This window comes from Lutra lutra, chromosome 5 (assembly GCF_902655055.1).
Source record: "Lutra lutra chromosome 5, mLutLut1.2, whole genome shotgun sequence".
NCBI lineage: Eukaryota > Metazoa > Chordata > Mammalia > Carnivora > Mustelidae > Lutra > Lutra lutra.
Window position 1 is genome coordinate 87,696,576 of NC_062282.1, and position 27,780 is coordinate 87,724,355.

Below are 27,780 nucleotides of genomic sequence, written 5' to 3' on the forward strand. Positions count from 1 at the left end.
AATCTGGATGGTATAGACCAAAGTAATGGTAACAGTGAGAGGAGAAGGGGAGGTTTCAACAGAAAATCCCCATGTTTCTGATGACTGAAGTGTGTGCAACTTGCCAAAGGTCATGTGGCTAATAATGGAAGAACTGAGATTCAAACACCAACCTGGCTGATACTGAAGTCTTCTTGATGTCTGTGTACCGGTGCTTCTCCTATCAAAAGCAGTATCACAATGCTTTAGTGAACAAAGAAAATTATATTGTGTTATTTATGGTAGATTAAATTGTTATTATACATGAATAAATAAGTGATGGCACAAGGCAATAGCATTTTATCCCAGGGAATGAATTCAGGTTATCTAGAGGAGGTGTTCTCTACCTAGGCCTTTAGGGACCCTTTCATTCTGTGACTCTTCTATCCCATGGGGCATTGTAGTCATCTGTATCCAGCCAGTACCATTTCTTTAAAGCCATGGTTCACATTCTATTGGTGAGACCCAGTCACATGGCCATATCTAACTGCAGGGATGGCTAGGAAACAGTCACTGGCTGGTCAGCTGTTTCCAGCTACAACTGTATGGGGTGACCTAAGGAATAGATAGATACTTGTAACTGGAGCCCAGGCCTCAGGACAAGGTGAATGGTAGAGCAGAACAGTTAATGGTGGAAACTAGAAGGAGGCGATTGATTGAGAGGTTCAGGAGGGTAGAAAGCATGTCTGCTACTTCAATCCTAGGAGATTCTTGGGCCTTGCATGGTGACTAGCACGTAGGAGTTAATGCACTTAATATCTGTTGAATGAATGAAAGAAAGAATTTAGATTCTATTCTCTATGTAATGTGGAACCATTAAAAAGTTTGAGAAGAAGAGACAGAATTGGAATTGCAATTTAGAAAAATAACTGATAATATTGCCTAAAATTTATTTGTAAGGTTAAACACTGGACTACCTCCACTGGAGGTAGAAAGTAATTGACTTATTATATGTTACCAATTTCTATCTGTTGTGATTTTTTATTTCCTGAACACATAAAGGGGGATATTTTTAATTATACCCCAATCTGGCCTAACCAGGCAGTTAAGAGTACATCTAACTCATAAATGTTAGGTTCAATGGCTCTAGGACTGGGCTGCCTGAATCACAGCTACTAGCTACATATGTCTTTTGAGCATCTGAAATGTGGTGAGTCTAAAATGATGTTCAAGATGTTCTGAAGTATAAAATACACACCAGGGGCGCCTGGGTGGCTCAGTGGGTTAAAGCCTCTGCTTTCGGCTCAGGTCATGATCTTAGGGTCTTAGGATGGAGCCCCGCATCAAGCTCTCTGCTCAGCGGGAAGCCTGCTTCTCCCTCCCTCTCTCGCTGCCTACTTGTGATCTCTGTTAAATAAATAAAAATCTTTAAAAAATATACACACCAGATTTCAAAGATATAGCACAAATGGTAAAAGTTATCATGAATAATATTTTATATATTGATTACATATTGAAATCGTAATATTTTGGATGTACTATATAAAAATAACACAATATAGTAATTAATGTCACTTTTTTTTTAATGCAGACTAAAAATTTTAAATTACATATGTGACTTGCCTTTGTGGCCTGCATTATATTTTATTAGCACTGCTCTAGCAGACGCCAATTTTGTATACTTATTAGCAGTTTTCACCCCAAAACAATGCAAATCAATTGCAAGTGAAGGTGCAAATGTTACAAAAGATGCAGAAGCTAATTAAGCCACTGGAAGTGGTACTTAGCTCACATGTAAAGCCTGTTCAGTGTAAGATTCAACAGAGTTGAACCAGCAGACCGTAAAGGAAGAGAAAACCAAAAGGGACATCAATTCAAAGAAAGTAACTGATTATTATAGAAGGACCTTAGGGTAATGTATGAAGTCTTCAAATACTTTTTACAAAAATAATAGTCACAAATAAACCACAAAAGTCAAATGGAGAAAGAACACCTCAACATACTTCGAAAATGTTAATCAACATGACTCAAAGAATTCAAAGAATCAGTGCAGTTGTAAAGGTAGCAGAATTTTGCTAACTGTGAGAGAGATCAATTTCATAAGCTGTAGTTTTATTTTGAAGTAGAAAAGCCCAATTCATCTGTTTTTTTATTTACTACAAAATTTAGTTTCTGATTTTAAGTACATGCAAATATATCCAAATATTTAGATGGCTGGTTAATAAAAAGGAATCATAAATATGTGTATGTTTACATATCTTTATAAGATATGTATCTTAAATATCTTAATTTTAGCCTAAAACATAAATAAAAGGGTTTTGTTTTGTATGGTTTGGGTTTTTTTAACCAGTATTTGGCTGTAGGACCTTGGTCTGTTGAGTGTGCGTTTGCTATTTAGAGTTTCATGTATCATTGTCACATATCTCACTGTCTACATTTTTTTTTTTTTAGTTTTTTAAAGCAAAGTGGGAACTGATAGATACTTGCTTTCCCAATCTTTTACAGTTATCCCATCCACAACTAATTTGATAGAGATTTGTTTAAGGATTTATTTATCTATTATTTGAGAAGGGCAAGGAAGAGGGTGAGGGAAAGAGAGAATCTCAAGCTGACATCCTGCTGAGTATGAATCCCGACCCCCGAGGGGCTTGATTTCATGACCCTGAGATCATGACCTGAGCCAAAATCAAGAGTTGGACACTTAACCAACTGAGCCACCCAGGTGCCCAATAGAGACTTTTTTCAGTGTCTCACCTTCTTTCATTTTCCAAACTGAAACTTAAGTTTTCTTTGGAACAACATTCTTTTTGCAATCACACACCCTTGTTTTATTAATTTAATAGTGTTTAAATTTTGTAAGGACAGTTATAATAGGTATAATCAGGTTTGGGAACAAGTAGGACAGATTTTCTTGGGGCCCACAATTCACCTGGAGGGAGAAGTTAACAGGCACCATGAGCATTCATTGTCCTCTGGCATCCCTCTGCATGTTGTACACCACACTGGGAATGTTGCTGGATGAGTCAGCTAAGTGAAGGCTGCTTAAAAAACTTTCTACTATAATGTCACCTACAGTGCCCTTGTAGGGGGATCAATTACCCCACAAATGACAAGATTTCCTGACCTAGAACATGTAGAAGCACCTGGAAATATGGTGTCTGGAAAGTATGGAAAAACCAAATTCTAGCCCAACTCTCCTGCAAGTATTATATCTATCTATCTATCTATCTATCTATCTATCTATCTAATAGAACACAAGCATTTGCTCCATTCTCCAGGTTACATTCCTACTCTTTGTCAACCTAAGACATAAAATCTTACAGACAAGCATGAAAACACACACACATACACACACACACACACACACACGAATCTGAAATCTTCAAAGAGTCAGCCTGATAAATACCTAATAAAAATATTTGCAGATAAGAATGTTTCATTTAATTTTGTAAATATGAAAAATAACAAACAGTATCCCAGGGAAGAGGAAAAACCCTTGCATGCGCATAGTAGGTGCTAGGTGCTGAATAAATACATGATGAATGATGTGCAGTCTGAAATATTTCTGGTAGTGCATACTGAATCTGTTCATTTTAAGGTCAGCGATATTTATGCACAACCAAGAAATGCATCAGTATTAAACTAGATCCTCCAAATTAATGTGTGTAGGAATTGAAATGTGACAATTCCCAGAAGCACTGTGTAGAAGCAGTGATCTGTGAAGCACTAGCACAAAGGTTAGTAAAGTTGTCATGGCATAAATGTAATCATTGCAATGCTTGTATCTAAGAAAGGATAGAACTAAAGAGCTTGGGAATAGTAACTGGAATTTTCAGTGTACAAGCAATCTTTGAAGAGACACAAGTCTACTTTATGCCATTAAAGAAATCAAAGTAAGGCACTTCAAGATATGCATTTGAGCAGTAAAATAAAGCAGGATCCAATAGCACCAAAACCAGTGCTAAAGTCCTAACCATGCTTAAGATGGAGAAACTACAGTAGCAATCCCACCAGTTAATTCCTCTTCAAAGGAGACTTTGGATAACATATGGCAGAGGAAGAACATCCTTTGCAGTCAAGCATGTCCTTTATTTCTCTATCCCTCAAAAAAAAAATTTCAATTTGTTAGTGTACAGATGCATAATGACAGCTGAATATTTACATAAAAGATCAAGGGCAAAATGACTTAAAGCATCAAAACTAGGCAAAAGACCAGTACTGGGGTTTCTCCATAGTGGTGTGGAGAACTGGGGACTAGTTGACAGTGTTGTATTTGGTACAAATAAGGAGTTTTGCTGGAATCCTGTTCTACTTTGCTATTAAGGCCAAATTTCAAAATTGGAACAATCTTGAAACGCTAAGGGCATCCACTTGCTTTTCTCCTTTACAGGTACCTGAGTACGTGTTTCGATCTAAATAGGAAAGAGGAAAGTTGACCCTTTTTAATTTAGGATTTGTTGGGTGTGGCACCCTGGAAGACCCGGAAGATAACTAGTGTTTAGTTTAGATGATATACTTGGCAACCATTAAAATACTGTATAATTATAGCCTAAATGTAGACTTTAAATTTTAACAGATTTATCTAAACTTCAAAATTTGTACCGTTGAATGTAACTATCTTATGACAGAAGCAGCAGTATTCAAAACATTGAGCTAATATAAAATCAGTAACATTTTAAAAATCCCTCGAATATCACCACCTTTTTCGGTTAACACTTATAGTCGGGAAGATTTTCTAGTTCCAAGAAGTCAAATGAATTATTTTGTAGACAGTACTGACTTAACGTGTAATTCTAGGAACACTGACAAGATCGCGCTCTTTCTGTTCCTGAAGAAGAAGCCTCCCCCTCCCACCCACCCCCTTGTCTTAATTAACGTTTCAAAAAATAAATCTAGGGATACAGGTCCCCGGTTGTGGGAGGTTTCCCCTCACGGACAAATCAGCTCGAGGAAAAGAAGGGAGGGGAGAAATAAACGCCACGCAGAAGCTCTACGTGTCAGAAGAAAGGTCTAAAATCATTAACATGTAAATGATGCTCTTTCACTCCCAAGGCCCCTTATCTCCGAGACCGCCCCAAAGACTAGAACGGTTCCGAACGCCGGGTTAGGCAACTCGGGGACAGCGGAGGAGGGCGGGGGGTGGGGGTGGGGGGGCGGAGGGAACCCAGACCGTGGCCCGACCCTGCCAGGAAGAGGGACGTGCCGCCAGAGGCATTGGATTCGGGGAGGGCCAAAACCTGGCCGAGAATGACATTATCGAGTACTTTCTGGCAGAGCCCTAGGTTCCTTCCCCTAACAAGCTCTTTGTGGTCCTGTATACTGCTGCCCTTCCCAAAAACAGCGGAGTCAAAAATAAAGATGTACAAGGACTTCCGCCCCTCCAAGTCTCTATCTAGCGGGGGCGGAGAAGGAGGTGAGAGGGATATCCCAAATCGGTGACTTCAGGTTGTGAACAAGATATCCCAGGAAACTCTGAGGTTGTATTTGTAGCTCGCGTTGGGGGAGAGGAGGACAAGAGGAGAAAAAGGGTTTTTGTTTTTTTTTTTTAACTTGGGGGGGGGGGTGCTCCGCGGCTGCACGTGTGCTAAATATTGGGTTTCTTTCGCTTTGCATCAGGCGACAACCCTGGGCGCCACCTGCGCCTCCCGCGGGGAGTGGGGGAGGAGGGTTAGCCCTTGCCCGGGTTCCCCGACGCCCACTGCAAAGGGCAGTAAGAATGACAGACAGCAAACCCTCTCGCTTGCATCCCCTTCAACGCACTACACACCTAAATTCGAACTGCAACTCTCGTTAGGCGACCTCCCGACGAGCCGGGCCGAGATTGCAGCGCAGAGGAAGCTGCACGCTGTTGTCGCCGAGACTCCTCCTCTCGCCGGTGTAACCCGGGACTACCTGGCGCCCAGCAAGTGCAGCACGCAAAGCCCAGGGCGCCTTTGCGGCGGTTACGTCCCAGCCCATTTCGACGGCCCGTGCGCGACGCGGGGCGCACAGCCTACTCCTTCCACCTGCTCCCCACCCCGCCCCACCATCTCCCCACCAACCCGGCCCAGCGGAACCCGGTGCGCCTGCCCGACGGTCCAGGCCAAGCCTCCGGCGGGCCGTGCTCACGCAGTTGGCGCAGGCGGCCCTACGCTAGCGGCGCAGCGCCCGCCGGTTTGCCCTCCCCCTGCACTCTCCCCGCCCCTTCCCTCCCTCGCAGGGGCCGAGCGAATGTAGCCCGCGAGAGAAAATGGCGGCGGCGGCGGGGAATCGCGCCTCGTCGTCGGGATTCCCGGGCGCCGGGGCGGCTAGCCCCGAGGCGGGCGGCGGCGGAGGGGCTCTCAAGGCGAGCAGCGCGCCCGCGGCAGCCGCGGGACTGCTGCGGGAGGCGGGCAGTGGGGGCCGCGAGCGGGCTGACTGGCGGCGGCGGCAGCTGCGCAAAGTGCGGAGTGTGGAGCTGGACCAGCTACCGGAGCCGCCGCTCTTCCTCGCCGCCTCGCCGTCGTCCTCTTCCACTTCCCCGTCGCCAGAGCCCTCGGACCCGGCGGCGGGCGGGAGCGGTTTCCAGCCTGTGGCGGTGCCGCAGCCTCACGGAGTCGCGAACCGTGGCGGCGCCCACCCTCTGGAGCCCGCGGCCGCCCAGGACAGCGGCGCCCCGAGCCCCGCCGGGGCCGAGCCCGGGGAGAAGCGGACGCCCGCCGCCGAGCCGCCTCCTGCAGCGGCCCCCGCCGGGTGAGTAGCGCGGCCGGGAACGCGACGAGGACTTGGGTGGCGGGCGGGCGAGGGCAATGAATGAATCCCGGGCACCGCGCACTGCGTCCCGGGGCTCCGCGCAGCGAGGCTGCGCGCCGCTCGCCGGGATTCGAGCCCTCGGGCACCCCCTTTGACCCCTCCGGCGTCGAGCGGCGGCCCGGACCTGGCTTGGGGGACGGAACGGGGACCCGGGGCGGGGACGTGCCGGAGAGTTTGTTATTGTTTGCAGACATGTGACAGGCGTGCGAGCCGCGCCGCAGGGACCGGTGGAGATAAGGTGTGGGGCCCTGGGCTGGCTTTGTAGGGCTCCCGGAATCGGGACTCTCCGAAGTGACCCGGCTCGGGACCCTGGCGCTGCCCTCCGGACTGGGCCGGGGGGCGGGCAAGAGCCCAGCGGCGGCGCCCGGAGAAGAGTCCCGGGATTGCTGGGGGTGAGGCCCGAGCCTGCAGGCAGGCGGTGGTCAAAAAGGGGGCGGAGTGGGTGCGGAGCCCAGCCCTAGGCTGGGTGGGGGTGCTGGGGCGCGAGGTATACCGGACCTTGACAGGCAGAGCCCCTTGTCAGGTACTCGGGCCGGGAATCGGCCGAAGGCAGCACGACCGCAGGGCTCTCGGGGTGGAAGGCTCCGTAACGCCTGTCAAAGCGGTGTGGGCGGGTAGGCTGCAAACTCGGGGATTTGAAGTATTTTAGGACTTGGGTTCTCTCACTGCGTCCCTCAAGGGGCTCCACATGTTCTTGGGAATGCGCACAGCGCCACTAAGACTTGAGTGACTTCTGTTTGGAGTTTGAATTTGGCCTTTGAAGTTTGCTTTTGGCGGAGTGGTGTAAGAGCCAGGACCGGATGTGTCAGCCATTCAGTTTCAAAGCAGTGGGGACTGCTCCCCGCAGCCTCTCCGGCGTGGCTGGGGACCGTGGCTGGGGTGCGGTGCTTCCTGCTCCGTGCAGCTAGCTGAGCGAGCGGGCTACCCGCCGGCTGCGAGATTCCAGGGACCACAGTGCAGTGGGCTTCGGCTCAGAGGTCCTACGTGCCTATGCATTACGGTACGTGTAAGGTAACAGACCAGCCGTTCTCGGCCTGACCCTTTTTTGGCAACTGGAAATCTTTACATTAAAGGAAATTCTTTTAAGTGTGACAGTCGTAATCCTTCTTTTTAGGAAATCTGACTAGTGTTTGCATAGCATAGTCTTGATGAGTATTTTGAGTTGCTGGAAATGTTTTTCTGATAGTTAACCGTTGCCCTGTAGAGTTTCCTGACCTTTATTCCGGGTATTTTAAAGACTGTGTCTTATATTTGTTCCCCTTGTGAGACGACTTTGACAGTAGGAATCCTTGGTTTGGGTTAATTATCTAAAGTGCTTTGGCACTTTTTTGAGCTTAAATTTTTATTTATTAAAACCACTGTTCATTTATTACCAGGAAGTTGCACCCCCCCCAAAAAAAAAACCTAAAAATTTTGGTCAACACTGCCATGGCAGTCTTGAGAGGAAAGGAGATTTGTGGCTGTGATAATTTTGTGTGCACTTGTAAATACAACTTTGTGTAACAAGAGCTAGGTTTCTGTACACCTTCCTGCTTCTGTGAAGATTGGATTTAAAATCTCACTAGACTAATTCTTTGAAGACAGTTGGTACTACAAATGAGCTCCATATAAAAATATTAAACTTTAATATTAGAAGTTAATTTTGTCTGTTCTTATGAGAGCAGCTTTTTGAATACAGTAAATAACTTAGTGTCAGCATTCTAGTCCTTTTAATGAGCTATGAATATAGTAGAGGAGCGACCACTGTAAAAATAATTATAGAAGTTGTTTAGAGTTGCTTCCACACAAAATAAGAGGACTAAGATGGAGGCAGAATTCAGGAACTGAATAATCCATGTTTAATTTTTGCATGTTGTAAGGTAGGTGTTTTTGCCTTCTTTGTTGAAGGAGTGGATTGTATTGCAGTGTATGAAATAATGAGCTAATCAGCATAATCATTTTTTAAAAATGAATTTCACTAGCCAGAATGCTGTTTGTTCACCCCAAATGTAATACCTACAGACTTCATTTATAGTAAAATGTTGATTTCCTCAATTTGAAAATACAGTGATTTTCCTTCCACTTCCTTGTCTGTGGAGTTGAAATTCATTTGCATCTATTGGTATAAACAATGACTAAAAAGAGCTCAGTGAACTTTATATTTTACTTTTTTGACAGTAGTTTTATTTATACTTTTTTGAGGAAAATATGGCATCGAGATTTTGAAGTATTTTTGTGTTCCAGTAGTATGGGTCTGGAGTTCCCTTCTGTCTAAAGACCTTTTGGATTTTTTAAAAGAGAATTCTGTGATTTTTAATTTCAGAATTTCCTTCAGTTTTTTTGTTCTTTAGATGTAGAAACTGAAAATATGGAAAACATATTTGTGAAATATAAATTGTGTAAGTCATACTCATTAAATAAGATTTTGTCTGTCCCTCTCCTTTAGTGTAATAATTGAAATCAATGAAAGTTTTGTGCCTGTAAGTGGCGCCCAAGGGTTTGGAATTTTAACTTATATTATAGAATTAGGAACTTTTTTCCCTACCTATTATTTCTGAAGAAAAATTACAGTGTTGCTTTCCATTGAAAAGGCTGTTGTGTTTGGTAGATATAATTACTCTATCCTATTTTTGTAACTTAAAAAATCCCTAACTATCAATTTGCTGGCCCCATGAAAGAACAAGATATGCTGTACTTGTTAATGTTAGTTTTTGTTTAAAACTAAAACCATTTCATAGGCTGCTTTTATATCCTCATATAGCCTTCAGCTTTCACTTCCTTTTAGAAGCTGCTAGGTTAAAAATACAGTTTAGTGACTTTTTACTAGAGAAGATATAGGAACATATTACCTAAAAATAAGTTGTAAAAAATTAAGTTGGTGATTTTATGAAACAATAGAAGTAGTTACATAAGTTAGGTTACATGAATTTGTAAGTTTTATAGTTATGAATTTTCTACAGATTCTATTTTAAATCAAGTAGGAACATTAATGCACTCTTTATTATATTTAACCTTATTAAATGTAATTCTGAAAGAAAAATATCAGAGCTATCGTTGTTGCCAACTTTTGTTTTCTTTTCATATCTGATTTTGGCAAGGGTGACTGGTTAACCAACATTCCTTAATGTATGATTTCCAATACACTATAATAACTCCATTTTGTTAGATACAAAAACCAGGAAGTAGCCCTGTTCATTGATACTCTTTCCCGTCTTCTGTAGCACCTCGAACATATGTTGCATGTCTTAAAAATGGTCATTGACTTACTGACTTGAAGATTTCAAAACATGTAGAGAAAGGAGTGTTCTTTGTTTTCAAGAGAGCAAAATAACCAGCTACAGCTTGCCTAGGCTTTCTGCTCATCAGTCTTTGACACTGTCTATAAGCATTCCAGAAGAAGAAATAATGGGGTGGCAAAGCAGTTAATGGTGAATGGATTCCCCTGAGGGAAAATATGGAGCATTCAGAAGTACTCTGAGAAAGCACAGTTTTTGCATTTGTTACCCATTTTCTTGGGTTGAGAGTTAACTCTCTGTAAAGGAGGCAGTAGAAAACATGGCATGGAAAAGTAATGGTCTCCAGAGGCTGCTGAAGAACTACACTATATTGCATATATCGCACCTCTGACCTGAAGAATACTGCTTATATCAGATATACCAAGTATATTCCTTAGACGTGTTGGTTTTCCTCAGTCCTTGCCTCTTTTTATATTCCAAGTCAAAAGTTAGAGCTACTTAAAAATGTAAATGGATAGAAGATTAACATGAAGAAATGTGCAGTTTTAGGAACAGACCCAAGTTGTCATTAACAAAGAATTTAAGAACTTTTTTTAAAGATTTTATTTATTTATTTGACAGAGAGAGAGAGAGATCACAAGCAGGCAGAGAGGCAGGCAGAGAGAAAGGGGGGAAGCAGGCTGCCTGCTGAGCAGAGAGCCTGATGCAGGACTCGATCCCAGGACCCAGAGATCATGACCTGAGCTGAAGGCAGAGGCTTAACCCACTGAGCCACCCAGGCGCCCCATTTTAAGAACATATTTAAACATGAAAGAAGTAATCAGGAACAGAGTTAAAGTAAATGTTGCAAAACAATGGGATTAGTCAGGTGCTCTTCTTATAGCAAGATTATAAGAGGATTTTAGCCCTGGCTAAAATATGTTCATTGAGTGTACAGATATGTTTGGATTCCTTTTATGTAGTCACCTTTCTTGCCTTCTGCAGGTTAGGCCAGTTATATGTAGTATCTCATTTCATTACCACTACAGCCCTCCAAGGCCAATATTATAATTTCTGTTTTCTTTTCTTCTTTTTTTAAAAGATTTTATTTATTTGAGAGAGAGAGAGATCACAAGTAGGCAGAGAGGCAGGCAGAGAGAGAGAGGGGAGGAAGCAGGCTCCTTGCGGAGCAGAGAGTTCGACGCGGGGCTCGATCCCAGGACCCTGGGATCACGACCTGAGCCGAAGGCAGAAGCTTTAACCCACTGAGCCACCCAGGTGCCCCATAATTTCTGTTTTCAAGAGAGGGAAACTCATTGGTGATGCTAAAGCCCTGTGATCACATAACTAGAAGACAGAGCTATGTTTGTCTGACTCCATAGTTCATTTCTTTCTACCATCTGTGCTGGTTTTATTTTTCCAAATTAATAATTAAATTAATTGATAATTTTTTAGGAAGAATTTGCTCTGCAGGACTCATAATAAACATAATAGATAGGTCTCTACCCAGTGCCATTGCCAATATATTTGTTCCTTTATATGTATATACTGCATAGCTTTCTATAACCTGGCCTTGTATGTGTGATACAAGTAGACTGTACTTAAATCACCTTATTGTGTTAGGCAAGGAGAAAAATTGATTCAGGCTGAGTGTTAGATTTTTTTTTTATTTGTACTTTATTATAAGTGGAGGGAAATAAGGTAAAATTAACATTACTCATGAATCTTAATCATCACACATGGAAAGAAGCTGTTCCAGTATAGTGGTACCTTGCTCCTTTGTTTTTTATTTCATTCATCCAAGGTTTACAAATCTCTATATGATGATGGTCTGAGTGGTAGAGAAAAAGATCATTGATGCATGGCTGCTGTTTCTTTTGGTAGGGGTCTAGTATGAACATGTTTAACAGTACTATATTAAGTCCTTTAAGAGAGATGGAAATACAGAGAGATTCCCAGTTTAAAAACTAGTGCTTTGAGTCTCATGCACAGTCCTGTATTCACTACAGGACTACAGTGGTATCTCCCTAACTTACTGAGGAATTAACTGGCCTTCCAGGTTAGTAGTTAAGGGTGGTGGCTTTGTTCTTTGTGCTTGTATATTTGTTCTCAGAGTTTTGGCTCCTTTCCTTTGGTCTCTTTTGCCTTTCTTAGGACAGGTATAGGCTGTAGTTTTTCCATTTCCAGAGTAATGGAAAAAGCAATCTAGATATAGATTAATTTCAAACAGTATCTGTCCACACTCTTAAGAGGAATATGTACAGAACTGCAAGTTCAGATGTGATTTTTTTTTTCCTTTCTTGAAAGAGAACATTAAAAGGGGGTATGGAGAGCAAGAAACTCAACATATACCAATGGTGGTTTTAAAATTTAGTCTTTGTTATTAGTAACAGCAACTCTGCTAGTTAAGAAAACAATGTTAGGGGATGCCTAGGTGGCTGCTGCTCCCTCTGCTTGACTCTCCCTCTCCAACAAATAAATAAATAAAATCTTTAAAAAAAAAAAAAAAAGGAAAGAAAACGTTAGGAAATGTCACATAGCTCTTGAGTGTAAGATAATAAAAATAATACTTATCTTCATTTACTCTATGGCATGTCACAGTTGGTTTAGGTATGTTTAGGTATGGAAGGGAGTTCTGTATTGTTAATGATTGAGTCCTTTGGAATACCAGTCTGGTTAGTTTGGTTTAATAGATTGAGTTGTCATAGAGTGCCAATAACTGTTAAGTTATTAATACCCACCAAGCATATATTTCTGAGTACAGTCTGACACCCAGGAATTATTAAAGAGGCATCAGACCTCTTGAAGATGAGGAAGCTTACACAGTGCTGTAGTTCGTGCATTAACTTAGTTATCACATGAAAGTATAGTGCTGGTGAGTGGATATGGAATAAGGAGATAGTTGATATTGGGTGGAGATTTTACTCTTTTTTTTTTTTTAAGATTTTATTTATTTATTTGAGAGAGAGACAGTGAGAGAGAGCATGAGCGAGTAGAAGGTCAGAGAGAGAAGCAGACTCCCCGCGGAGCCTGGAGCCCGATGCGGGACTCGATCCCGGGACTCCAGGACCATGACCTGAGCCGAAGGCAGTCGTCCAACCAGCTGAGCCACCCAGGCATCCCGGAGACTTTACTCTTAACAAATAGACATGATCATTACCTTTTGTTATTGCCTAAATAGTCATTTAACTGATATATTATCAAATCTTAAACTGTTCTACAGCATTCTAATACTAAATATCAGTTGTTAGCAAATGAGAAACTCTGTTTTACTATTTATACCACTGCCTAGTACCTAGACTAGTGTCTGACACCCATGGATATTAGGTGCCCATAAATGTTAGGATGAATTAATTTTCCTGAAGTGGTAATTTTTAAATTACTATATCTGAAGATCACAATAATTTACTCTGATGTGATTTTAACCATGGTCTAGTTTAAGGCAAGTTTTGAAGGCAGATCTGTTTCTTATGTTGATACATAGTTGCAGTAGTTGGTATTTAGCAATCAGTGGTTGATAATATTGACTGCTTTTATATAACATAAAACTTAAAATACTTAGTTTACTAGCTAAGTATAGTTTCATAGTAATTAGAGCCATGCTTAAACTGAGTTTCTGATATTTGAAATGACTAGTTATTTGAACTAATGGGTAACCCTTCTGATTTTCTTTCTTTTTTTTTTTTTAAGATTTTATTTATTTTTTGAGAGACAGACAGAGATAGTGAGATAGAGCAGAAGCAGGGAGGAGAGGGAGAAGCAGGCTTCCCTCTGAGCAGGGAGCCCAATGCAGGATTTGATCTCAGTACTCTGGGATCATGACCTGAGCTGAAGGCAGACACTTAACTGATTGAGTGACCCAGGCACTCCTCCTGATTTTCTTTTTGACCTTGGCAGTTTTTCTTTAGTGGCCCATCATCACCCACTTGAACGTAAATATTAAGAGATCCTTAGGGTGATCCCAGGGCTTTTGTCATTTTGTCTTCTCCATTCCCACCATTAATGCCTTTAGATAGTTATTGACCATTCACAAGTGATTACAGAATTTGTTTTCCTAGCCATGACCTCTCCTAAACTCCAGACCTACACCTGTCTGTGTGACATAGCCATACTCAGATATCTAAAATCAAATTCAGGGTTTTCCCTGTACTTTGTCCTACTGTTGTATTTTTTGCTCATGAAATGGCAAAACCAGAACCTAGGAGTTACCCTTGAGCACTCCTTGTTATTTAGTCCACCATCAGAGGCTAGGGATTTGACATGTTGCCACATCCCTAGGCCAGGCTTGCATGATCTCTTTCTTGGACTAATGTAGTAGCCTCCTGACTTGTTCCCTGTATCCTGCTTTCTCCCTTCCTGTCTGTCCTCCATATTATATGGCCAGAGTGATCATTTCAAAGTGTTAACCTGATTATAACAGTGTTCCTCTAGAAATGCAAATAAGATTAAATCTAAAAACTTTCCAAAGCTTGCCTTTTGGTTAAAGACTAGAGAATCCTTAACATGCCCTACCCAGTCCCTGACCTGTCTGGCCCCTGTGTGCCTCTTTAGGCCCATCTCAGATCACACTTGCCCTTGTTCTCTGCAAGACTACCTTCTTTCATTTCCTCAAACTCAGCATACTACCTCCTGCCATTGGGCCTTGGCATGCACTGCCTGCTCCCTCTGCCGGGAACACTTTCCCCAGTCCCAAGTCAGCACTTCATTGTTCAAATCTTAGCTCACTGTTAGTTCCTCAGGGAAGCTTTTCTTCCCTCATCTCCCAGACTGGCTTCATAGTACAGTGTCCTTACTCTCAGTGTTGTGATTTTACATTTATTATCTCATCTGATAAATGACTATCTTCTCCAGAAGACTTTAAGACCTGAGTGGGCAGTGCCTGTGGCTGGATAGCAACCCAGCACCTAGCAAAATGCCTGGCCCAGAGTAGCCTGTTGGTAAATATTTGTGGAATAAATGAGTGAGGATAATAATGACATGACAAGCTCAACCTCATAGATCGTTTGTTCTTCACCTTTGGTTAGACTTGCCTAGGACCTAGCTGAGACAGGATTAAACAGCAAAAGCCTAGATGATGGGTATGTCCTAATTCTCAGTTTGTGATAGATTCTTTGGGAGGTATCCGGACTATAAGACATGCCAGGTGCTGTGAGTGAGGTAGGACAGCTTAATGTGGCATGGAGGAAATAGCTATTTAGTAGTCCCTGCCTCCCCTTTACATGGTTTCACTTTCTGAGGCTTTGGTTACCTGCAGTCAGTCACAGTCTGAAAGCAGATGATCCTCCTCTTGACACTGTCATCAGAAACTCACTAGTAGCTTAATGCTTCATCACAATGCCTACATCATTCACTTCATGTCATGGTGTAGTCACTTTATCATGTTACATCATCATAAGAAGGGTGAGTACAGTACAGTAAGATTTTGAGAGACCAGTACAGTAAGATTTTGAGAGAGACCACGTTCATATAACTTCTTAAAAATATATTGTAATAATTGTTCTATTTTATCAGTTATCGTTACTCTTTTATTGTGCCTAATTTATTAATTAAACTTTATCGTAGGTATGTATGTATAGGAAAAAACATTGTATATATAGGGTTCAGAACTGTCTGTGGTTTCAGGCATCACCTGGGGTCTTGCAGCGTGTCCCTAGTGGATAAGGAGAGACTGCTGTACTGTGTTGGAAGAGTTTACTATCTGTATGTAATTCTTTTGCACTTACTAGGGAGATGAAAATGGGTGTGTATATATATTTATATATATGATATATATATATAATATATATATGATATCAGTAATCATGTTCATATTCATATATATATAAATATACACATAAAGGTGTTATGCATTAATGTAATGACTCATTTTTTCAAATTCTCAGAATGTTATGTAAACTTAAGATGCCATTTTAGAGTTCTTGTCTCTTGAGTATTTATTTTTTGAGTGTATTTACATCTTAAGTATAAATATACTCAAAAAGGTGTTATGATGCATTAATGTAATTATTCCTCTTTCAAGTACTTATAATGTAAACTTAAAATACTACTTACGGACTTCTTTTCCCAATAACCCTACTGTCATGCAAAATTTATTAATTTGTTATTAATTCATCTTAGAGTAAATAGAAGTTCACGTTTGTGTTGAAGAAAAGATTTGCTAAGCAAATACTGTATGAAATCTTAGGAGCCAAGAGCCCACGTAACAGAAAACACTTTAAAGTTTACTGGTGGTAACTAAATCCTACAGCCTGCCTTATCTAGAACATGGTTTAGCACTAAGAACTAAGGAAAAAAGGCTCTCAGCTGCCAGAGGGCCTGTAACAAAATCTGTCCTTTGAAGTTCTTTGATTTTATGCTTAACAAAAGTTCAAGGGCATTGGCTCAGAATTCACTGACACTTATTTAAGATATTATTCTTGTAGTCTTATCCATTTGGTATCCCCAACACACTGCAATCAAAAGCAGCCAATTAGACTAGCAGTATGAGGAAGAGACAGGTTCCCTGATAGCCGCAGTTATAGAGAGAAACTTACCATAAGAGGAGAGAGGGAGGGAGAAGAAGACACCATAGCCTTGGTGTCAGGGGACACCTGGTGTGAGAACATTCATTTCCACATATCTGGATAGCTTCTCAGATTATAAATTTATTAAATGGCAGAACTTTCCACATTACTTTTTGAGTACCAATTTCCTTATGTAGATAGAATGAGTGTGATCAGGATTGTTTTTATAATGGCGAGTGTGGCTCATTATTACAAGGTTTTGTTTCTGTCTCCTCACTGAACTGAGCTAGAAGGCTTATTATATTTTAAGCAAGATTTCCATTCAAGATAGTTGTAGAAAGTATTTTGATCCTTAAAGTGGTAAGCTTCTAAGTTACCTAGAAGAGATAGTCTTATGGCCTTGATGATACTGAATAAATGAAGTGTTCTTTAGAATTGCGTAAAATTGGAGGGTACTCATTAGAAATGCCATGTGGATTGTCTGTATGGGAAAATCTTTTTTGCTTTATTTCTTGGCCTGAGCCATTTTATACCCTGTAGTTTCCTTAGGATACTTATTAATCACCACCCCTGGTATACACTGACCTTTTTCCGAGTGAGGCTGTGAAGAGTCAGGCAGTAAGCTCCAACTGTATAACATTGATCAATTTACTTGATGACTGCAAGGTTTTTGGTTTAATTACTTGCAAAAACATTCTTCATGTCTGTATGCGCTAAGATGATGTGTTTTGGAGCAGACATTTCACATTTCTTTTTTCTCCTTCAAGATAATAAATTGGCTACATCTCTTATTTTTTGGATTTCTGTTAGTATTCTTAAATTCTTCTTGTGTATTTATTGAAACTTAGATTTTATAAAAGATGTGACAGATTAATGTAGATATTAAGATTCCTGAAAAAGTTTTAGTGTTTGAATTTTGAAAATAGGTTTCAATTACTCTGGTACACTGACATCTCCAGGCTGTTGTATGAGGTCCTAATGTTTCTGGGATTCAGAATTTATAGTATTAAACTTCATTAATAAAATTCTTATCCAATCCTTTTGAAAGCAACAGAACAATTTATTTTTTAAAAATTGTATCTTTATCATTTAACAAAAAGGACTGTACATTGTAGACTATCCTTTGCTTTTTTCTTGACAATATTTTGTTATCATGATAAACACAGAGCCTTTTAATGACTGAATAATACTCCATCTTATGTATATCACATTAGCCAGTTTCCTGTTTTTAGACATTTATATAGTTTGTTTTTGGATTTGTAAATTAAGCTTCAGTGACTACCATTGTATATACATTTTCATAAATTTGTGCTTATAGTTCTGTAAAACAAATATTCAGAAGTGGAATTGCTGAGTCAAAGGACATGCTTATTTAAAATTTGATTGTGTAGCTGAAGTACCCTGTCAAACACTGTACCAGTTTATATTTACCTCATAGTATGTGAGAGTGCCCATGGCCCCACATTTTGGCCAACATTGCATATCATCAGTCTTTCATTTTTTGCCAGTTTGGTGGATGAAAGATGGTTTCTTATTCTAATTTATGTTTGTTAGCTTTTTAGCATCATTGTACAACTTGTCCTGTTTATCATCAGTTTCATATTTTTTGGTATATTTCCTTTCACACATGGGTAAGAATTGTTTGTTTTTTTCTTACTGGTTTGTAATCATCCTTGGTATATTAGAATATTAGCTCTGAGATATATTGCATTTGTTTTCCTCCACTTCTGTTGTGAGTTATGAATTTCAGTTACAGTATTTTTCCATAGAGAAACTTTAATTATTTTTTTCAAATTTCAGTTCGTTCTTTTCATTATTTCTGTTTAGGTCTTATAGAATGGCCTAGAGATGCAGTGCCGCATAGTATCTAAGAGTACAGACACGTGATTTCTAATCAGAGTTTCCCCACTATCAGGTAGGGTAACCAGGCAGTTCACTTCAGTTTTCTTAACTGTGATATGAAGATACTGCTTCATAGTTGGTGCATAGACTTCATCTTTGTATAGTTCTTCAAACAGTGCTTGGTGAATGGGAAACCCTGTGTAAGTAATAGCTATGATTATTCTCCATTGCAGAATTATCACAATTCACCAATATTTTCTAATATTTTTATGTATTTAAAAATATATTTATATGTATTATTTGAGTGAGAGAGAGAGCACATGCAGTGGGTGGAGGGAGAGGGAGAGAGAATCTTAAGCAGACTCCACACTGAGCGTGGAGCCTGATGCAGGGCTCGATCTCACGACCCTGAGATCACAACCTGATCCCAAACCAAGAGTTGGACACTTAATCAACTGAGCCACTCAGGCACCCCTAATTTTATGTATTTAAAAGAAATACTTTAACCTCTGATCCATCTGAAGTTTAAGGGGTACAGAGGACTCTAACTTTATTTTTTCCAAATGACTAGGTGTTCTAGCACTGTTAATTGACCAAAAAATATCCCCTTTATCATACACTAAATTTTCAAGCATTTGGAAGTTCCCAAATGCATTTCTTTCTTTTTTTTTTTTTTTAATAAAGATTTTATTTATTTATTTATTCGACAGAGGGAGACACAGCAAGAGAGGGAACACAGCAGAGGGAGTCGGAAAGGGAGAAGCAGGCTTCCCGCCGAGCAGAGAGCCTGATGCGGGGTTTGATCCCAGGACCCTGGGATCATGACCTGAGCCGAAGGCAGATGCTTAACAACTGAGCTACCCAGGCACCCCCCACAAATACATTTCTTTATTCCAGATCCTTTTCTTAACACCAGGAGCCTAAACTCCTGAATAGCCACATTTCAAGTTTTATACAAAAATTAAAAGAAAGTCATTGACTAAAGAGAAAGAATATATCACGAGACTGTTAACTATACGTTTGCTGACTCATTAATATTTTGGTTCTTGGAATGTCTTAGCCTCAGTGACAAAATCCTGCATCCAACTGCCTCCAGGTTAGTTTCTCTCGAAGGTACGGCTCTGGCAGGCACTGCAGTTGCCACCTGTCCAAACTGATCCTCTGTCCTCCCCAGCCTTCCCATTCTCTCCCTCAGACCTCCAGGTTGTTTGGGATGCCTGTTAATTCCTGCCACCATCCCCCTAATTACTGTGCTGTTACTCTACTGGCTTTCTCAGCCTCAGCATCCAGGCAGTCTCCAATTCTAGTGTTCCCAGTTCTCTGCTGGCTTTGGAATCTACACCGTAGCTGCTAACGCAGGGTCACGCCTCTGTCACCTCATCCTAGTTCTTGGAAAGCTTTCTTCATACCTTTGTACCATCGTACTGCTTTTAGACATGTCTTCCTGTCTTTTCCCTACACTGCGGTTAGAGTGGGGCTTCTACAGTGCAGGTCGGACCGTGACACTTCTGTCCACGAAACTTTCCCTCATCCTCTGAATGAAGTCCAGACTCCTTATTGTAGCTCAGAAGCCTCTGGTGACCAGCTCTGCTCCCCTCTTCACTCCCCTTTCAGGGCATCCTCCTCCAGACATCCGTGTTCATCCTTGTTCATCCATGCTCATATTACTGTTTTCCCAGCTTGACCCTCTTTTTTCTCAGTGTGCCATTTCCCCTATCTGGAATACTCATTTTATTTCCATTGTGAGACGTTTTTAAATATGTTTTCATTCTCTTTGCAATAAAGAATTATTGGCATTTTACTAAATATAAATGTGCCTATTTGCAGAAGTCATTACTGTATTGGGAACTCATTACTGCTGAACTCTTTGGTTTTGAGTTCTTCAGTATCTGAATTAGATTTGCCACTTTTAAACCTCTTCGGTTTTGCCTCTGTCACTGCATATACATGGTCATGTCTCACTGAACAGTAGTGTTTACAGAGTTGTTTGTAAAGTATATATTATTATAAAATGAGTCAGATTTTTCTATTTGTACTAAAATTTCAAAGGTGCAATATCAGGAAAATATTTTGGTGCCACACAACGTATTGCTGTCTTTGAAAATAATCCAAGACCATCTCCAGTCAGAGAACAAACATGCTCAAATGCTGCAAGCACAGGGTTTGACTGTGTCGTGGGCACATCATCACAAGGTTTATATCGGTTCCGGGCCTCCTCAGGCAAGGTTCCAGGAAGCTGATGGGCTATAGAAGATAGGCATGTCAGTTGTGGGATCACTTGAAATCTCTTTTTGTCTGGTCTGAACTCTCTGGAGAGAACCCAAAGGGCAGAGTAGTAAACATGCCAGGGCGAATGCCCATTGCCAGTGCTCTTACCCCCCTGATGGCACCAATGCCTGTGCCTTCAGGAGCACTTTGAGTGACTGTTGTGAGCCAGGCACCAAGGTGCTAGGAACCCAGCAGGGATGAAGCCTAGGTATGAAGGACTTTAACAAGGTCACAGTGTACTGGTGACAAGGAGTGTGTAGGCCTTAGTCAGCTGGGAGTGAGGCAGTATAGGGAGGGTATTCTGGGGAATGGGAAGTCCGAGGCAAGTCCCAAAGAATGCGGAGTTATTAAGCAGGTGAAAGGGGCTTGCAGGAAGGTTTCATGGCTGGGGTGACAGGGGTTGGGAGGGCAGGCCCTCTCTGCTAATAGGGAGAACTGCAAGTATAATTCAGATAGCTCTGTCTGGGTAGAGAGCAGGGTGTAGATGGGGCTCAGGAATGAAGCTGGGAACAAGATTTCTGTCTCTGTCCAGAGAGTCATGCTCTCTGCTTCCATATCGCTCCCACTGGCGGGTCCTTAGATCTTTGTTTTTAGGACAAAATAAAAAGCTTTTGTAGTTTGACTTTTAATCACAGGTTGCTGGGAATTGGGTTAGGAGGCCCAAAGGAGTTACATCAGAGCTGGTGCGAGATAGTCTGCAGCCTCAGGTCTGGGAGCTGTGGCTCTTTGCACTGCCAACAGCTCCCACAGTTTCAGAGGTTCACAAATTGGGAAGTGTTCTCCTGTAAAACAAATTCCATCCACATCAGAAATGTGGTTTTGGAACTGCGTGTTTATATTTTGGAGATGGCTCAGTGTAGTGATTGGGAACCTGCATCCTGAGAGTCAGGCCTGTTAGCCACTTACTACTGCTGGACTCGGGCAAGTCACTTACTCTGAACTTCAAATGTCTACCTCAAAAATGGTGTGAGTGGAGTGATTAGATGAGATAATGAAGCATGATTTTTGACCCAGAAGACTACTCAGTAAATATTAACTGAAATTAACAATAATTTCACTGCAAGTAACTGTGAAGACTCACTAATTAATACTTTGTACAGATGAGGATGAAATTAAGAGACTCAAGGTTACCTTACCAGTTGCCATTACTTTAGCAAAAGTAGTGTGTATAGATTATACATCATCTTGAGAGCAGTTTATTTTCTTCATTATTTTGAAATTATTTGCTAAAATAATAGAAAACACAACTTTCAAAACTATGTGTTGAGGGATAAAGCATATCATTGGTACTACATAGATCAGGGATCTCATCACTTTGTGAGGACATAAGGCTGGTCTCCTGGGTTTGGTTTTCTCACCTGTGAAAAGAAGAGGACTTACATCATCTCTTGGTTCCCTTAAAGTTCTAGCAACTTTCCACTAATCTAATTTGAAAATTACCTCTTATGTATATCTTTAGTAATAATTATTGAAACATTTAGTTTTTTGAACTTACAGACTCTTGGAATTTTAAACCTGGATATCAGCTCTAAAGAGAAATACAAAGGAGAATTGATGAAAGCTCAGAAACAAGAAATGTTTGTTAAGTGACATTAAATGAAGAGAAAATACTTACTTTTTTAAAGCCTATAACTATACTGGGAGAATAGTATTTTGCAAAGTGGAGAGAAATTAGGACTGTGAGTAGTTAGCACGTTTGTGTTTAATAGATTCTGTTAGAGCGGAATTTTGAAAATAACTTGAAATCTAATTTTGGGAGGCATCTGGGTGGCTCAGTTTGTTAACTGGCTGCCTTTGGCTCAAGTCGTGATCCTGGGATCATGGAATTGAGCCCCACATCAGAACCCTGCTCGGCGGGGAAACTGCTTTTCCCTCTCCTTCTGCTGCTCCCCCTGCTTGTGCTTTCTCTCACTGACAAATAAATAAAATCTTAAAAAAAATAAGCAACTATACTGTTAAAAATTGTCTTTCTTTACTTCAGCTTTAGTTGTATAAGGATGGATATCCCTGGGGTAACCTCTAATAAGCAAAGCTCTCCTTGGACTTTTTCCTGTGTTTATAAAGTTCTTCCCATAAATGGCCATATGCATACATACTTTCCTTTTTACTTAAAACTTTAAAATGTGGGGCGCCTGGGTGGCTCAGTGGGTTAGGCCGCTGCCTTCGGCTCAGGTCATGATCTCAGAATCCTGGGATCAAACCCCACGTCGGGCTCTCTGCTCCGCGGGGAGCCTGCTTCCTCCTCTCTCTCTGCCTGCCTCTCTGCCTGCTTGTGATCTCTCTGTCAAATAAATAAATAAAATCTTTAAAAAAAAAAACTTTAAAATGTGCTGTTTGGTGAATGCTTAGTTGTATTGTTTCCTGATTGTGAAAATTCAAATTTAATTGTATTGGGCGGGGTTATTTTCACATACTTTGAAAAGAGTTGGCAGTTCCTAGTAAGTATGAATTTCACTGTGAATTTTTTTAATCTAATAATTTGGGGCTCAGGTTATAGAAAAATTTGACTCTCAAGTAGATGTAGAATAGGATTTTTTAACTGACTTAATCATTGTGATTGTGCCAACTTAAGCATATCCACAGAAAACTCTGGCCCATTGCTGTTCTTCATACACAGAACTAAAGCTGCTTCTAATTCATTGCTGAGCACATCCAACAGTAATATTGTTTGTCTTAGATTCCTGGTCGTGAGGAATACTTGACCCTTCCTGTTTCCATCACAGCCCATACACTTAGTTCTGAATGTTGGGATCAGTTATTCACACGTCTGGGAGCACTTATTACATGCTACACGCACCTGATTTATTCACAGACAGAGCTGTGATGAGAAATAGAGCAGGTTCTTTTGAGTCTCTATTGCATTAGCACCATTCTTCTAGCTTATTGTGACTGATTATGATAACTCGCAATAGTTTTTGTTACCACTGATAAGGCAGGTGAGACTGTCATTTGCACAATGCAAACTGAACTCATCCTTCAGTTTTATAAGTGCATGGTGGAACATTCCCTCCACTGCAGGAGGATTTGCTAGGAGTTTTAAATAGTGCCAAAGATGCATGAGAACAAAGCCTTCCCTCTTGGGGCTTAGATCCATAAAGGCAGTTTTGGCACCAGAGAGAAAAGGTTTATGCTCAAGAACTTCTTCCTTTCTCTTCTCTGCTTACTTCCTGGGCCAAATTTTGTAGAACGGTAGAAAACCATTAGTGTCTGAAGTCAGCTTATCTCTAAATACAGCAGTTGGTAAAGAAATGTGCTCAGAATTACATTGTATAATATAATGCTTTATTCTTAGTGAAGGTTCCCTAAAATAGTGAATGTTGCAGGTTTTAATTACTAAAAATAAATTAGTAGAAATTTCTTATCTGAGTAGATAATACGGTTGACCATACACTGAACCAAGATGAAATTATTTTTTTTTAGTTCTGTCTGTGTTTCATAGTCCCTGCCTGTAACACATATACATCCCTCACCCCTCCCTCAGCCTCCAGCACATGTGTAGGTCTTGCCTTTTCACTCATGCTGACAAGTTGTTCTGAGACTTGATATTACAAGGTCTTCAGTAAAGAACTGAGTTCTTTGCTATAGCGAGTTTCCTATAATGCCATTGCATTCATACATTTTCATGTATTTCTCAGTTGTTTATTAAAAAATAAATCTTAAAAATCATTTATTGAGCATTGATAGGGTTTGCCTTTGCAGTCAATCTGCTCTGTGCTTTGAGTTGCTTATCCCATACTTTTACTCCTAGGCTGATTTTCTGTCCTCATGCTGTCGAGTTACTTCTGCCCTAATATGTTACTTTGAGCACAGGAGCTACATTTTATATTGGCTGAAGTCAGATTGTTTTTAACTCTGTCACAGAATTTAGCTCAAAGACCTAGGAAAGTGCATGCTATCAATTAATTGATTTTTTTAAAAAAATACCTAATCTAGGATTGATTTTTTTTTTTTAAGTGCACTAAGGGAGATTACCTGCATTAAAAACATTGGTAATAGCACTTATGTTTTATAAAAAGTTTCTGCTTAAGGGATGTATTTTAAATGTTCAGTTTTTTCCATATGCCTTGTCAGCCACCTGAAACAAATCTTTTAAAATACAATATTCTGTCTTCTTTCCATTAACCATGAAGATATCCTTGGAAATTTTATAATTTCACCATTCTAGCTCTTTCTTCTACAGCACTTTTACCTGTGAAAATGGGATAAAATCCTGGGTTTTTAGACTGATGTTAAAGAATCTGGTGTTTGGACACTGTGAAGACCTGACAGCCATCACCACCTCTCCTCCAGGATTATGTGTCATGGAGGAAATTGTGAAGTCAGCACTCTTAGCTCTTGTGGCTTTCATTTTCTGCCCAGCAGCCCAGTAGTTATTTTGGGGTCTCTCCTATAAGTCTGGGAAGGAAACATCACTGGGTCTCACCCTGGATCCTGGGCAAAGAGGGGTTCTCTGCTCTGCTGCAGCTGAGGCTGGGGTGAACTCCTTGCCCTAGTTCAAGATACTACAGATAACACAGAGTTGCTTTTGGATAATACTCGCTCAGGATATTGACCTGACCTATTGTTCTGCCTTGCTGGAGCATAGAAGTCACCAGTGGAACTTTTTTAGGAGACTAGATCAGGAATGGGTGGATGGGGAAAAGAAGGGACCATTACTGGAGGCACTGGTAGCCACATCAGCTAGAGTCAATCTTTACAACCAGTGAACTACAAAACTTGAATCAGGCTTATTTATTACAAGGTAGTTAGATTCTGACAGAGGGAGATGGACCACAGAAGACTCAGACCTTAATTTTTTGTTAACTCCTGATTTGTAACTTAATGTTTTCCTAATTGTTCATTTTGTAATTCAAGTTTAATTGGACTGTCAGTGGGGCTTTGGACTACCCTTTCAAAAAATTGGTAGCATATTCACTTCTGCATTTATTAAATGATATTTGGAGTCATTAACTCTTTCTCTTAGAACTTTAAACATTAAAAACAACTTTGAATATTCTCGTCTTTTTCAAGATACTGAACAATTGCTTATGTAGGACTAATGAAAAAAATTTGGAACAAATGAATTCCATGACACTTCTTCTTTGACCTCTCAGGAATCAAATAGCCCAACTTAAAGGTGAGAAAATGTGGAAAATACTTTGAAAACCAAAGTTATTCTGATACAAAACTTGGGCTTTCTTCCCTGTTTCAGTTAAAATTAAAAGCCTAATTAAATTGCAGTTCAGATTCAAGTTTCTTATGGACATGTCTGATTCCTTCTTTCCCCTTTCAGGTATTGTATAGGGAATTTTCACATGTCTTTAACTGAAAGGTATTTGACCTCTCTCCAGGAGCTGATTGTGGTAGACTAAGTATTAGCATTGACTCACACCATCTGGCCTGTTCCCCGTACTGTCTTCTCAACTTTGCAGGAGATTGACTCAAGTACTCCAACCTCTTTGACTTTGTCCTCATCTGTGAATTGGAAGTAATACCTTCCCTACGTGATCTTCTCCAATTCCCTCCAGAATTGAGAAGATCACATGAGATATTGTATATGAAAGTGCTCTCAAAGGGTAGAAATAATGCACTAGGATTTATGGTCCCAGCACTCTAGAATTCCAGAGTGCAAGCACCTGCCTCTCTAAATATCACAGTGGCATTACATCAACAGAGCCCTGGAGTGCCAGAGTGAGCAGAGCCCTGGAGTGCCAGGCTGCAGTGGCTGGCCAGTGCTGAGTTCCCTCAGCTCATTATAGTTCAGTCCCGTACTCCTGTGTGCTGGTCTCACTGGAAAGAGCAATAATAATTTGCTTCCTCCATGCCTGTCCACTGGGTGCATTATATAGTTTCTCTCACTTAAGCCTTGCACTATCCTTGTAAAGTGCAGTTTTATTCCCATTTTACAAGTGAGAAAGCAGACACTCTGAGAGATGAGGTAACTTGGCAGCTAGCTAGGCAGTGAAGCCTGGCTGTGAACCCTCATAATTTGACTATGCCCTTAAGCTTTAAATAATCTTTTATACACACACACACATACACATACACACGATATGTATATATATGTGTGTGTGTGTATGTGTGTGTGCGTGTATGTATATATATATGATATATATAAAAATACATACTAAATCAGGATAGGTTTGAGTTACAGTAGCACATGGGTTATTATCCGTTATTTATTTCCTTGTCTTGGCTTTTATTGAAGTACAAATCCTATCTGGTGGTGACTTTTAAATTATGTTTACGTCTTCCAAAATACACAGGAAGCATCAGTAAACCATGTTAACATTTTTCATTGTCACGTGAAGTTCTTATAAAATAAAGCCAGCTGTGAACACAAATAAATTTAGACTTCATTGTTTACTCTGCTAGAGAAGAGAGTAGGTGCCAGGCTGCAAATGTAGTTGAACTCATTAATACACAGAACTTTGTCCACAGAATGGGAGATGTGCTTGGGGCACATGTGCATTGAAAGTGGTCATCGTTAATACTGTGGAATCTTCACCCTTCAGAGAGTGCACATACAGACTTTATCTCCCCCCCACCCTGGGACACAGCCATCATTCCCATTTTACAGATGGTGGGAATACCTCAGAATAGTTAGCCTCCCCAAGCAAGTGAATCAGGAAGAGGCACAGTGAAAAGTCTGACTCTCTGCTATACATGCACATACTCCCTCCTCAACTTACACTTGAGTGTCCTAGTGCATACTCTAAGGTGCCTTGGGTGTTTCAGACATTTTGGAATTTACTTCTTTATACCTAAATGTAGTTATTAGAGCTCTTTATAAGTGAGTCCTGAAAAAAATAACTAGTTTTCATGTCCAGTGGTTTTAAAGTTCAATTCAGACTTTAGCATTCTTTTAGTAGGTGTATTTTAATTGTTGACTATTCCTGTTTAGTTAGGATGTCAATTTCTAAGGCTACCATCCAGTATACAGGTATGCCTAAATGAATTCTAGTCCATTTATTCTCTTATTGATGTTTGTTCTTATCTGTAATATAAGTTAACAAATGCCTGCCTACTAAGTGTGGGATCTTTAGTTTGTGTTCAGCAGGCATCTTCTTTGATAATTAAAAGAGCTTAGTGGCTTTGAGAGAATTCAGTAATCTTCCTGACCCTATGCCTCCCCCACAAACAAAGGAGATTATCTTTGAGTTTAACTATAGAAACGCCACTTAGGTAAAAATGAAATCTTCAGGGCAAGGAATGTACGTTATTCTCTTATTTTGTTTTCTTAAAAATAATGGTAACATGTTTGC

At 40.6% G+C, this 27,780-nt stretch overlaps 1 protein-coding gene across 2 annotated transcripts in view; it reads left to right on the forward strand.

The window, feature by feature from the left end:
• Positions 1–6,163: 6,163 nt before the first annotated feature.
• The window catches only part of MAP3K1 (mitogen-activated protein kinase kinase kinase 1), an 81,218-nt gene continuing 59,601 nt past the window's right edge, over positions 6,164–27,780 (forward strand). Inside the window, exon 1 of one of the 2 annotated variants that reach the window (XM_047731687.1) lies at positions 6,164–6,669. In XM_047731687.1, the coding sequence (XP_047587643.1) occupies positions 6,188–6,669 (482 nt within the window). In that variant the 5' untranslated portion in view covers positions 6,164–6,187. Of the gene's footprint in view, positions 6,670–7,250; positions 7,730–27,780 lie in introns of those variants that run through there. The other variant, XM_047731688.1, reaches the window with a different exon arrangement.